This window comes from Anolis sagrei, chromosome 4 (genome assembly GCF_037176765.1).
Source record: "Anolis sagrei isolate rAnoSag1 chromosome 4, rAnoSag1.mat, whole genome shotgun sequence".
NCBI classification, from domain to species: domain Eukaryota; kingdom Metazoa; phylum Chordata; class Lepidosauria; order Squamata; family Dactyloidae; genus Anolis; species Anolis sagrei.
This window is the reverse complement of record NC_090024.1, coordinates 137,912,753-137,926,738: the sequence shown is the minus strand read 5'-3', so window position 1 is coordinate 137,926,738 and position 13,986 is coordinate 137,912,753. Positions and strand designations below refer to the sequence as shown.

General features: G+C 37.0%; 1 protein-coding gene across 5 annotated transcripts in view; it reads left to right on the top strand.

The window, feature by feature from the left end:
• FAM193A (family with sequence similarity 193 member A) overlaps positions 1–13,538 on the top strand; it is a 56,683-nt gene extending 43,145 nt beyond the window's left edge. For 4 of the 5 annotated variants that reach the window (XM_060774119.2, XM_060774118.2, XM_060774121.2 and 1 more), the window contains 7 exons: positions 133–405; positions 1,784–2,063; positions 4,192–4,378; positions 5,679–5,909; positions 7,898–8,657; positions 9,267–9,348; positions 12,700–13,538. In XM_060774119.2, coding sequence (XP_060630102.2) covers positions 133–405; positions 1,784–2,063; positions 4,192–4,378; positions 5,679–5,909; positions 7,898–8,657; positions 9,267–9,348; positions 12,700–12,793 — 1,907 coding nt within the window. In that variant the 3' untranslated portion in view covers positions 12,794–13,538. The remainder of the gene's footprint in view (positions 1–132; positions 406–1,783; positions 2,064–4,191; positions 4,379–5,678; positions 5,910–7,897; positions 8,658–9,266; positions 9,349–12,699) is intronic. The other variant, XM_060774122.2, reaches the window with a different exon arrangement.
• Positions 13,539–13,986: the final 448 nt, after the last annotated feature.

The following is a 13,986-nucleotide window of genomic DNA, read 5'->3' as shown; positions in this document are numbered from 1 at the left end:
TCAAGTGTGAACTGCTTAATAAAGAAAGTTTACCTCTGGCCACATCATGCAATGTTTTAATTTAAAGGAGCTTGCACCAGCTCAGAGCATGCTACATTATTTAGCGAGCTTATATTTTTCTTCCATTTGAAGGGAATGATATGGTAGCATCATCTGCCACAGAACCAAATCCTAACATACTTCCTGTAACAACTGGAAATGAAGGGATGGCAGTGACTGATAGCAAGAAGAAGGAAAATACGTTAAAGAAAAAATGTCTGTATCACTTTCAAGATTCTTTTATGCACAATAACAAGGTAGTTATGGCAACATCTTCAGCAACATCTTCAGTCTCGTGCACTGCTACTACAGTACAGTCGAGCAACAACCAGTTTAAAGTTTCATCTAAAAGATCATCATCACTAGGTAATGATTTATTCAGTGCCCCATTACACTAGTTTTTTTAGCTAACAAAAGTTCTCAAAGCAGTTTTCATAACATTTCAATTTAGAGCATATGTTTCCAAAGATAGCAATATTTGCTGCTGTATTTCCCACTTCTTCTCCACAGTATTCTGACGTAGATATTGCATGCATGTGGTTCAATATAGAATTCAAATATAAAAAGATTTAATGCAGTAAGTCCACACAGCCAAAGAACATAACCTGACAGAAAGCAAAACATGATCCATATTGTGTTGTTTCTGTTAAGGTGATTACGAATTTAAGGCATACTGTTATATAGTCACACTGTTTCAGGAGGTCATATTTCTGCAAGGGACAGTGCTTTCAAAAGTTCATCAGGGCATGCTAACTTTAGCTTTTTTTCAACTCGAAAGCTGAAATAATCAGGATTAGAGTATCTCTGTTATATGCAATTGAAAACAAGTTCCATCTTTTCTGTTGTAGGCTGTATCTTTGGTCTTTGGTTCAAATTCTGTTAAAAATTACAAAGGTTATTCATAGTAGTCTACTGTTCAGATACTCTGACCCTCCAGATGTTGTTGAACTGCAGCTCCCATCATTCCTGTGCTAGCGAGCACCATTAGATGTTGTGGTTCCACTTCTCACCTAGAGAAGGACCTGAGGACGACCTTACTGGCCTCTCAGGTTTGTGTAATAAAAAAACCTCTCTTTATCAAGGGAAGGTAGGGCAGATTGTGCCACAAGTATCATCATCTTGAAAATCCAATGCACAAAAAACAAATGTATTCCAGCAACACGAAGAAACCAATCCAAGCTGAAATGCTCTCTTCTTTTTGCTGTGATCTGCAGTCTTTTTGATTCATCAGTTTAAAAAAGGGCATTGTTTCTTTCTTTGCCTCCTCTTTCAACTTACTCTTATTCTCAATATTCATGTTCTGGCTCAGCTAAAATATGTGTCACCCTTCTAATCACCAGTTGTGGCTTTCTCCTTCATCAGATGTATACATTTATGCTATCCTACTATTGAACTTCTTAAGAAACAAGCATGCTAATTTCTTTATTTTAAAAAAATCTCACTGTAACGTGTAACACATCAAGCCAGTGTAAAGTAATTACAACAAATTGATCAATAGAAAAATGAAACAATATGATGTCTCCTACTATCTTCCTACTCTTTTCTTAGGTATGCTTTTCATGGATTTTGGCATGACTTTGTAAATTGATGACAAGTATGTGTATGTCTCTGACCTAGACACTTAATTGAAACATACTAAGATTTAAAAAAATAGGGAGGTAAAATTTTCCCTTTAGATTTTAGAATGACACTTATGTCAAGACATCTTGATTTTAACCTGAGTAACTTTCCTTTCTCGCCTTAGGTGATGTGTTCCATAGCATCAGTTCAGAGGATCATAGATGTTCTGCATCAGCCGCACCACAAAACAGTCCCACTACTTTAGCACAGCTGTCTTCTCTTTCCCCCGGGGTGCTTTCTCCAACTTCAGCCCCTCATCTCCCAGGATCCGGTATTCCAGCATTCTCCAGAACTATTACCACTCCGCCCAGCTTTGTGGACACAAATTTGGGCCTTTATCCAACCACCATGGCATCTCCTTCAACCAAAGAGAGCTTGGTTAGTACTGCATCAAGTGTTTGCAGGTGAGATTTTGTTGTTTCTCATTACTATTTCTCTTTGTTATATACTTTGAGTCATTTTGACTCAAGATGTGAGTAAAGGTTAACTTTGAAAGTTAGTATGTCTTATCTTCCATGTTAAGGCTTTGTTAAAAATATGTGCCCTCTTTTTATTATCTCACTGATGGTGTTTTTCACTTCAGTATATCTGAATTTTCTCCTGATCTAACACACACTTTTTGTTTATTTGAAGCATGCTGTGTGGTCTTCTGAAAGCCTGTTAAACTAACCAACTCTAGACTTTTTTGTCTATCTGTCATACTATTGGCTGTTTACACATTTTAGTTGTTTATTTAGGTAAAGCTCATGGGAAAGCATATCATAAATCTGAAAACAGCAGATCATCAGTTGCAAACATATAGTTGCTTGGCCCACTTGGGACAGTCTTTATAAACCAAAAGAAAGAAAAGGAATGTTCTTATTTTAAACTGATGTTAACCTTGTTTGTAATTTATAAATATTGGGTAATAATCCTGTATGCTATACTACTATTATATTTTACAAATATAAAAAATGGATTCAATCTAAGTCAAAAACATATTACTCGTTTCATTTTCTTATACAGAAAGAACAATTTAGAAATAAAATTATCAACTTTTAGAAGTATGGTTCTACTTCAAAAACCATTGTTGGATGAATAAATATGAACATTTAAAAAGAAACACACAATACAGTGGGCCCACCATATCTGCAGGGGTTTGGTTCCAGGACTTCATGGAGATATGAAAAAATGTGGATGATAATGTTCCATATTATTAAATAGCAGAAATGGGAACACATCCTTCAGAGTGTCAGTGTTCACTTCACCACGATTGAATACTATGAGACATGATGATGTGCTATAGGTTGAAATCATAGATTCTTTGCTCACAAATACCGTAGGCCCACTGTATCCCTTCTTCCCTCGACTTGTCCTTTTTTCTTTCTCTTTGTTATTTTGCCTTCAGATATCCCCCTTTTCCCTAAGAAGAGAGGAAGAGAGAATTTCTGAAGACAAAATAAATGAAAAGTAGTAGTTGGTAACAAAAAACCCCATGAAATATTGCCTCAGCTTTTTATTATATTTTATATTTTTATTATACTCCTTGAAATTATACACTATGTAATACAATTTTGTTCCTGGATTATAAATGTCATTTTCTAATTGGTTTTATCATAAAAACATGGAAAAGGTTTATTAAACTGTAAAAACTTGGTTTTTGTGGGAGGGACGTCCTGCAACACATTTTACTAATCTTTTCAATAAATATCTCAAGAGTCTCAACCAATTCAACATAGTTTGTGGTAGCCACAAAGACAAAGTTTCTAGAATATAACAACTACTTTCGAAGTAAGTACCACACTTTAAACACTTTCAAACCAGGAACATTTTTTTTCAAATTTTTTTCGGTAGTGATTGATGCTATTAATGTTTTATATCCCAAATTTCTGCTTATCTTTTTTGAAAATAAATCCTTGCAACTTCATAAGAGATTATATACTTTCAAATAGACGTGTGATCAAGCCATTAAGGCAACAGAAAAAAATGAAAACCTTTATAGTTGAAGTATTAAATTATCTGATCACACTGGTCAGCGAAAACAGAGGAAGTGTCAAGTAAAGTAAGTGTCATGCTTTGCTTGTCTTGCAGTGGGGAGTCCTTATTTCTTCTAGATTTCTGTCAGCATTTGTATAGCTTGTTCCTAGCTCTGTTAGAAGAGATAGTGGTTTTTCTCTTGTTTTATCTCCATCCCCATGCACTGTCCTTTATAAAATCAATAATAGAAGGGGATGGAATCAGCTGCTTTTCTTCTGGTATCTTAATCCTTTAAAAACTCCTTTAAATTCTGTCTTTCTTGTTATCTTAGTTTCTTAGTCAGTGTTTCAAAACTCACTGATATCACACCATCTTCATATTGAAATCAGTTACTTTTATGCCACAGCTGTATCTGTGTTAACACATTAAAATAATAAAGAATGACAAAATACACTTCTGCGTCATTTCTGCAGCAGAGAGCCTACCTCACCAGCTGTGTAGTGTGCTGGCTTCATTTGATCTTTCCTCCGTGCTTTCTAGAATAGATCAAAAAATGTGTTATCTGCTTTAATATAGTGACCCTGACTGTGAAGGCCAACATTGTGAACACAGTGACCTATATGATCATCCACAGTATGATGGTGAGGAGAGCCAAGATGAAGACAGCTGTTCAGAACACAGCTCAAGCACCTCAACATCTACAAACCAAAAAGAAGGAAAATACTGTGATTGTTGCTATTGCGAATTCTTTGGACATGGAGGAGTAAGTAGTTTTTTGGTAGTTTTATATTCTATTGGATTGTGTTTGCAAAACATATGCAGTGAACTACCGCACTTAATTCATTAATTTTCTTGGATGCACCTGATGTCATCAAGAGGCTAGACATGGAACTTGGTTTCTTTCTCAGTCCTTGATGTGACAGTTTTTAAATGCCACAGAACTGTCACATCAAGGGCTGAGAAAGAACCCAGTTTCCACAAGAGTGTTCAGTGGAAACTTTGGAGCAGATCTGGGAGGCACTTGCTTTAAACCAATTAGTTGTCCTCACAAATGTATATAAGATTTGTGTTCTTATATTTAAAGTAGGCTTTCACCTTCACGACTACATGTTTGTGTGGGCCACAGATTAGGTGGGCGGCAGCAATCCTCTCCTCTAAAGTCTGGTGGGAAAGATAGAAAGGAAGAATTTGCTTCAAATGATAGTTGGGTCAGGGGCAATTTCTGTAGCACTGGAGAAAACAGGGTGGGTTTGGCAGTTTGGACGTGGGTGGCTAAGGTATTCCAGCTACCAAATTATCCCTGTCCTTGCACCCAGACACGAGCTGCAGAGGTGCTAGGATCACCGAACAACAGCTTCTGCTTCAAAACTGGGAGGAAGACTCATTGCTCTTATATTATTATTTTTCCTCGAAAGCCATACCCCCTCCCGTGCCCACTACAGAAAGCATCACTGTTTCCATAATTAATATGTCTGAATCCTTGGGAATCAGGGTCTGTAGTGTAGAGATGCATAAAAGATATTTTGCTCAGTATTCTTTAATATCTTACCCCCTCCCCCAAAATTCCAGGATTGTAACCAGTATAATCATGGAAATTAAAGTGAAATTATAGTGCTTTATTTGTATAGTGTAAAAGGGTCCTCTTGTGCTTACTAAGAACAGCCTGCATGTAGCCCACGGCTCCTGCTTCACCTCACCGTTTTATTTCGAGGAATTGAGTTGGGTGCCATATTCTGATCCAGCCCTTTCTTGTAGGCATCCTTGAATTTCTCCAATTTTTAGCTTTATATGAGTGCTTTATTAGGAAAGAGTGTATTTCCAAAACAAAATCACGTAGATATTCACTGTATTTTTAGCAGAAATAACTAAATTAAATTGGAATTTTGTCTCTTTTGATTGTCTTTCTCATTACAGTTTTTTGTTTTATCAGCTTATTTGAATGTATGATGTTGTCTTAGACCTGTTATAGAATATTTTTGAATTTGAATGTTATTTTTGAAATGACATGGAATTTTGGAGCTCTATTTAATGCTACTTCTTTTTAATTAAAAAATATCCAACAGCCACCAGCAGCACCAACTAGTAGAAACTATGCTGAAATGAGAGAAAAACTCCGTTTGCGTTTAACAAAAAGGAAAGAGGGACAACCTAGAAAACCAGAGCTGATCTCAGACAGAGATGGTGTTGTTGATCATCGAAAAGTAGAGGACTTGCTACAGTTTATAAACAGCCCTGAGACTAAGCCGGTTAGCAGCACGCGGACAGCAAAAAGAGCAAGGCATAAGCAAAAAAAGGTAAGTTTAAACCTGCATTAGAAGAATGTGTGCAATGTAAAAAGTCAATGAGCAATTAAAGACGTTGTTATATTCTAATTACAATGCACTTTTTAATTGAATTGTTTTTCCTCATTAAAAATGTAGAAATGTTCATGGCGCAGTGTAAATCCTCCTTTTTAGGACATTTTTGGGAGTCTACCTTCAATTCTTTTGGAAAAATATTTATTAATGAGCAGGATTTTAAATGATTATGTACTGTCTTCTGACTTTTAGTAATGTTATATTGAAGTGTTTCCATTTTAATATTAAATTGTTTCAGATTCCTTTTGTAGGATGATGGGGTTGAAATGTTTATATTTGATCAATCAATTAAATGGCTTTGTTGGTCTCTGAAATTAAAGAGCAACACCTGTAATAGCCTGTAAAAATGCAGAGCAAATGCCTGTAATAACACAATGGGATGCTTTGAATAACAACAAGGTCATAGTACTAAACTGCAGTTAGAGGAGAATGGTTACATAGGATATGGGCTATAGCGCTATCGGAAAAGTCAACCAATAAGTCAAGATTAGCAAAAGGAGAAATAAAAGAAGACCTATTTCAAAATACACAGAAGCCATTTATTAGATAGATATACAAAAGTAATGGTGAATTCAAACCACCAAACGTCTAAGAAAAAATATGGATGAACAATTAGAAAAACATACCACAAGAACTATATTACCTGTTGCATGTTTTATGTGCATCCTGGAGTGCCTGTAACTCACCCTGAGTCCCTTCGGGGAGATGGTGGCAGGATATAAATAAAGATAGTGATGATGATGATGGTGATGGTGATGGTGATGGTGGTGATGATGACGACGACGACGACGACGACGATATGTAATAGAGAAAACAAGAATAACTAAAAGCAAGAGGACTGACAGAGCTGTATTTAAATAAAGCTACGTGCACAATAGGGGCGTATAGAGCTGGGACTTGTCAGTATGATAATGCAGTTGTATTGTGTTACTTGTTTCTTTTTTTAATTAAAGACTAATTCTAAAAACTTCTTGCCAGAATAGGAAATATTGAATATTTGATGCTGTTTCTGTTTTTTTTATCTTCTATATGTACAATGAAGCCCCTCATTACTTTCTTCCATGGGGTGCTGCTGTTGATCTATCTAGGGGTTGGTCTTCAGCTGTATCCCCAACCTGTATGGTTTTGTAATTTTCAAAATATGTTCCAGGAATTTGTATGGCTTTATTTGCATGAATGTGTGTGTTTTTACAGCCATCCCCAACAATACAGATAATGATTTTGAAGAGGAAAGAGCTGGATTTAGAGGAAATGAATCTTAAGATAGAAATTTGGTGGCAATTCTTCTAGTTAATTCGATATGAATAGTGATGAAAATGCAGTATACTAATTGGATCAAAATGATTGTTTTAAAGGGAAGATCTTCGCTTACGTATTTTTACTTGAATGCTGCGAAGAAAGAGGAATAACTTTCCTCATAGAAGTAGCTGATTTATAAGATATTTTCTAAAATGCTTACTGATTATTCATTTATTTGGACTGCTTTCATATTCCTGTTAGTCCCAATTAGAGTAGAACAATTCAGTCAATTATTGAATGCTGAGTCAATACATACATAGGTAAATCCCACAGAATTTTGAGTTTCTTTAGTCAGAACTAACAAAAGAGTTTAGGCATCAGTTTAGTATACTTATAAATAGCACAGAAAGAGGAAGTGCATCCAGAATAAGGAGTTTTTTGGGGGGCTGAGATTGGTGATACGTGTTGAAAGTAAAGACTTTAAATCATGTGACCCATTTTCTTCACAGTCTTTCGTGACAAAGAGCATGAGAAACGACTTTCATGGTGTATGAGTATGCAGCTGTTTTTGCATATTAATGCTGTGGAATGAATGACATCAAAGAATATTTTTGTATCATTTATTTTGTAATCTCAATTGTCACTTCCAAATTTGTTAAAATAAAAACAAATGGCTGTTTTCACAGTTAAAAGAAAAGTCCCAGGTTGGAACAGAATCTGGAACTCAAGAGCAGCGACAGCAAATTGAACACCAAGGAGATGAGGCGCATCAACTACAAGCTATAAAGAAAAAGAAAAAGAGGGCAAACACCAGCTGTGAGAAAGTGAAAATAGTTCCTCAGAATTGTGAAGTAATGAGAAAGTCTTCCTCAGGTGCCCCGGAAAGCCTTCAAAGTGAGCTATTGGGTAAAAGAGATACATCAGCTGATTCTCTGTCAAAACACGCAGATGACTTTGAGCAGGGGCCCATTTCTGAAAATTTCTGTGAGCCTTGTAATCTAGCAAAGGATAGAGACTCACAGCTGCTCTTCAAGACTGAGATGACGGTGAAATCACATGAGCCCCTTTCTTTGCTTCTTAATATAATGCATAATCACACGGAAGATAATAGCAAAGAGCAAATAACACAGATAAGTAAGCTGTTTGCTCAGCAGTTGAAAAAGCCTTGCAAAGGAACAGATAGTCAGCCTAGGATAAAAAATAAAATGAAATCCAAATTAAAAGTCACAGATCTGCAGTCACTTGCTGTCTCTCAAAAAGAAGAGAAAAAAGTAAGCACTAAAAAATCCAAGCAAATGAATCCGGTAGCAAAATCATCTTTTGTGAGAAACTCCTTTTTTCCAAGTGAACAATTGCATAATAAACAGCTATTGCAAGATTCTCCTCAGCCAAAAGCCAAGAGCAAGAAAAACAAAAAGAAAAGTGACAAAGGAAGCTCATCAATTGGTAAGGCTGTATTTAATCAAATAATTAGTTAGATTTAAATAATTATTTTAAAAATCTTCAGCTACTTTGATAGCTCTTAAAATAATATCAGGTTAGAAGCACTGTCATACTCTCACAAGCAAATATACAGATGTAGGTGGGGCTTTGGATCTTTGTATGTAAATAGTCTAAGGTTCAGTCCTTAGCATTTCCAGTTTGCTTTGGAAACACTCCATCAAAAACTTTATGATGCCAGGTAGTGCAACTTTTCTAGTGAATTGTGATAGTGCAGTTGATCCCCCTTGCACAACATGCACTGATAGAAATGCCTCACTATATAGCCAGAGTTCTGTGGCACAGTGGGTTCCATAGCACTGTGATGCCAATTGTATAAAAGACTGCACTTGTACAGACACCCCGAAGATAGCTATTCTTTACTCTCCTTCTGAGAGTACAAATGAGGTGCAGTGGCACAGTTCAACTTTACATGATCGTAAGTTTATTTACAATGACGTAATTAACTAACAATAGTTAGCAATATGTTTATTATCCAGTTTCATTCAGTGCCCCTTTTTTTCCAAATTAAAAGCTATCTGAAATTAATTGTGTTTGTGCAATATGATTTTGCAGATGATGTGTTTTTGCCTAAAGACGTTGATCTAGATAGTGTGGAAATGGATGAGACAGAGCGAGAAGTGGAATATTTTAAAAGGTAAGACAAACCTCCTTTTGCTGTTATGTCCAGACCAGAAATCTCTGATACTTTCTTAGCTTCAGGTTGAGCACTGAGCAACTGTTCGTGCCAGTAGTGAAGATGAGATAATATTGTAACATAGGCACATTTTCATCCTTGTATCAGAATTATTATTATTACTACTACTATTACTACCACTACTACTACTACTACTACTACTACTACTATAATATTGATTTATACCCTGCTTTATCTCCCCAAAGGGGACTCAAAGTGGCTTGACATAAAAGCAGTAGTATGCAATTTAGAATATACAAATATTAAACCAGAATTAAACACAAACAGCACTAAAACATTCACAGTTAAAATCCATCAAAAACATATTCAAAGTTAAAAACCACATCACCCCTTGATTAAACACCTTCATCTTTAAAAACCTGTCTGAATGAAAAGGACAGCAGAGAAGGGGCCATTCTGCCTTCTCTGGGCAGGGAGTTCCATAGTTGAGGGGCAGCTACTGAGAGGGAAGGTCGCCAGCCCCAGTTAGCAACCTGGCTGCAGCTCTTTGGACCAGCTGAAGTTTCTGAGCACTCTTCAGAGGCAGCCCCATGTAGAGCACATGGGGCTGGATTACAGTTATCCAGACAGGATGTAAGTAAGGCATGTACCATCCTGGCCAGATCTGGCTTCTCAAGGAATGGGCGCAGTTGATGCACAAGTTTTAATTGTGCAAAGACCCTCCTGGCTACCACAGATACCTGGGACTCTAGGTTCAACACTGAGTCCAGGAGGACCCTCAAACTGTGGACCTGTGTCTTCAGGGGGAGTGTGACCCCATCCAACACAAGTTGAATCCCTATTCCCTGATCTGCCTTCTGACTGACCAGGAGCACCTCTGTCTTGTCTGGATTAAGTTTCAGTTACTGATGACAGGCACTGGTTTAGGATCAGGATAGCTTCCTTGACTTTAGGTGAAAAGGAGTTGGGTATCATCCATATAGAGATGGCACAGTACTCCAAAACTCCAGATGACCTCTCCCAGCAGTTTAATGTATCTGTTAAACAGCATGGCGGACAAAATGGAACCCTGAGGAACTCCACAGGTCAATGGCTAGGGGTTCAAACAGGATTCCCCCATCACCATCTTCTAGGTATGGCCCTCCAGGAAGGACCGGAGCCACTATAAGACAGTGCTTTCCAGTCCCATCCCAGTGAGACAATCCGGAAGGATACCATGGTCAATTGTATCGAAAGCTGCTGAGAGGTCCAGGAGAACGTGCAGGTTGTCATTTCCTGAAAAGTCAAGGAAATGAAAATTTGATAAAGAAAAGTTGGGGAAATCATAATTAAGCTGTATTGATTAATTTTGATTATTGATTTTGAGCTGTTGCTCCAAGGCTGTCTGCTTTTGTGACAAGTGGAATAGAGAAGCAAGATACCACAAGTGTGATGTACTGATGCGCAAAAATTCCATAATATACATATTTGTTTTTGAAAATATTTAATTTCAAAGTCATAGCATAGTATAATGTTTGTTAACAGTAAAACCAGAATAAAATAATCCTGCAGCACATCATTATTTTCTTATGGAGAAGCTGACTATTGCCTTCTTGCAACTGGATAATTTGTCCATTATAAATCAACTGGAATAAATTTGAGTTGATTTCAAGATGTGCATATTTTGACAAGAATCAGTAAAGTATGCCTTAGTAGACAGCCATTATTTCTTCCAGGCTGCTGTGAAATCCAACCCTGCTCCAGTATTACTATAATATCAAAAACAAAACCATGCATTAATGAAAAAAAAATGGCTGTAACATTGAGACTACTTTGTTTCTATGAAATGAAATTCTAGTTTTGAAATGAGAACAAAGCTTTCAGTTATCATTGATTAAAATGTTTGTGTTGTATCTTCCAACTTGATGTCATTTTTAGTGCAGTATCAAAACATATAATTTTTAGTTTACATTATTTAGAGGAGCACATTTTGAATTTTTAAAAATGGCATTTCGGTGCTGCATAGTTTTATGACAATAAAACCTTTAAAGTAGCTTATGCTTTTTTCAACTTTTTTGGAATAGTGCTTAGAGAAATGTGAGCTGAGCAAGATCAAGGAAATGGAAAATAATTTTTCAGTACCAGCTTTGTAGCAAAGGGAAGAGTGTTCTGCCAAAACCCCTGTTTATATCAAAGAAAAAAAAGCAGTCATAGGTTTCAGTCTCTCTGCAGGAGGAAACATCTATAGAGAATGATAAGAGTGGGGGATCCTCAGATAAGGATGTTATTGTGGGACAAATGGAAAACCTAGTCCCTTGGTGAACTGTTTGCTCACCTCTTTAGGCCATTACACTGATTATTTAAAAACAAGAATGCCTGCATGTGTTAACTGTGAGTCAGTAAGATATACATCTGTTTCCTGGTGAGTAATTCTCTCTAAAATTAATAAGGTTAATTCTGAAGGAGCCAAACATTGGCTTAGGCTCCACAGTCAGGTTTTATAGAATACCATAGATTCTGTGAGGACAAGGGCAATTACTTTATCATGCAAATGATTTACATGTATTGTTGTTTGGGTGTGTTGGCTGTCTGCAAGCCAAAGGGGATATTGGTTAATTACTTTGTATGCCAGAGCCCCGGTGGCACAGTGGGTTAAACCCTTGTGCTGGCAGGACTGAAGATCGACAGGTCAGAGGTTCAAATCCAAGGAAAGCGCGGATGAGTTCCCTCTGTCAACTCCGCCCCCCCCCATGTAGGGACATGAGAGAAGTCTTCCACAAGGGATGGTAAAAATATCAAAACATCCAGGCATCCCCTGGGCAATGTCCTTGCAGACGGCCCATTCTCTCACACCAGAAGTGACTTGCAGTTTCTCAAGTCACTCCTCTCACACACAAAACTTTGTATGCCAAGGAGAACCATATCCAAAGATGAGGTAAGGATCCCTACCTTTATTGTGGTGTTGAATTGACCATTCCTATACATAAAAATGCATTTTTCTTTAATCAAGTTATGCATTCCCCACGTGCTTTCAAAGGAAACTGTGGCTCTTTACCCCCATACCTCCAAAATCTAATGTGGTAGCAGCTTTGACAATTAGGACTGCAATTTATTTCAAGATATCTAACTTATAAAATGTTTTTAAAATGTTCTACAAAGTTATTTAATTTTTTGACTTGCAGAGTAATAGTAATATTTTCTCAATATCTTCTTGCATTAAGTTAAAACCAACTCTGTTCATATGTGAAGTTATGTAGTACTAAATGTATTAAGTGGGAAGTTTTAGTCCATTGCCAATCAGATAGATGGAAAAGGTAGCAGTAGTGTGCTCCAATTAATGATGGTTCTCCTTTCCATGTGTTTTCCTTACAGATTCTGCCTGGATTCTGCCAGACAGACAAGGCAAAGACTGTCTGTCAATTGGTCAAACTTTACCTTGAAGAAAGCAACCTTTGCTGCTCACTGAAAGACAGTCTGGAATTTGAATATTATGGAATTTAATGACTAACCTCACCTTCTCCTATACTGAGAACTGTTGTGGCCTTGAGACATAACTTCATTTGTCATGCTGTGTGGATCCTCACCGATTATGTAGCCCTTTCCCAGATTATTCTAGAAGACTGAAAAATTGCTGCTTTATCCTTGCATTTACTAGTTTTCGTGACTGAAGTCTGTGAATGAGACTTAATCTGACTGTAGCCTGAAGTTGTTGGAATCGGAAAAATAGCATGTTTCCAGTTTTTGGAGAAACCTTTAGCCTCAAACATTTTAAGCAGTACTGTTGAAAATAGGCTTCTTAATGGCCTTCAGCTGCTTGTGGCTCTTGCCATTGAAACTATGGCTTGCTCATCCTACAGTGCAACAAATCCAGCCAATTCTGTATTTTTCCTCTCTGGACTTCTCCAAACAAAGAACCACGGGAAAACATACTCTTTTGGACAAGCATTTACTTTTGTTTTCCGCAGTCTACTGTTAAGAATGTTTCCAAGTTAAGCTGTTTGTGTTTTGATTTCTGATTTATAGCCAGCTTGTGTAAAAAATATTTGCAGAAGAAGGTTAACAAAGCAGAGTGTTCATACTCATGTATCAAATCAGTAAAATTGTATAACTGCATTAACACTGAGGACTCTGGCTAATTTTAACATATTGTTAAATAATATTAAAATCATGCCTTTCTTGTTGAAAGACGGAATATATTAGCAATCACAAAAGACTTCTGTGGTTTTTGCTGCCCTAAAAGATGACGATGAAAACCAGTGTCTCGAAAGCACTGTGAATGAAACAGACCATATGTTGATGATCTTTTGTTTTTATGTGTTTTTCACTTTGCCGGAAATAAAAAAAATAGTGAGGTCAAATTTAAAATCTAGGGAAAAATATATGAAAAAATCCTAAAGCAATATACAGTAAGTGAAAAATGTTAGGCTCAGATTGCTAGGTTTTTAGGAGGTAGTTAGGAGCCACGGTGGTGCAATTGGTTAAACCCTTGTGTCGGCTAAACTGCTGACCTGAAGGTCGGCAGTTTGAATCTTTGAGACGGGGTGAGCTCCCACCTGATAGCACCAGCTTTCCACGTAGGGACATGAGAGAAGCCTCCCACAGGATTATAACACATCCGGGCGTTCCCCGGGCAACGTCTCTGCAGATGGCTAATTCTCA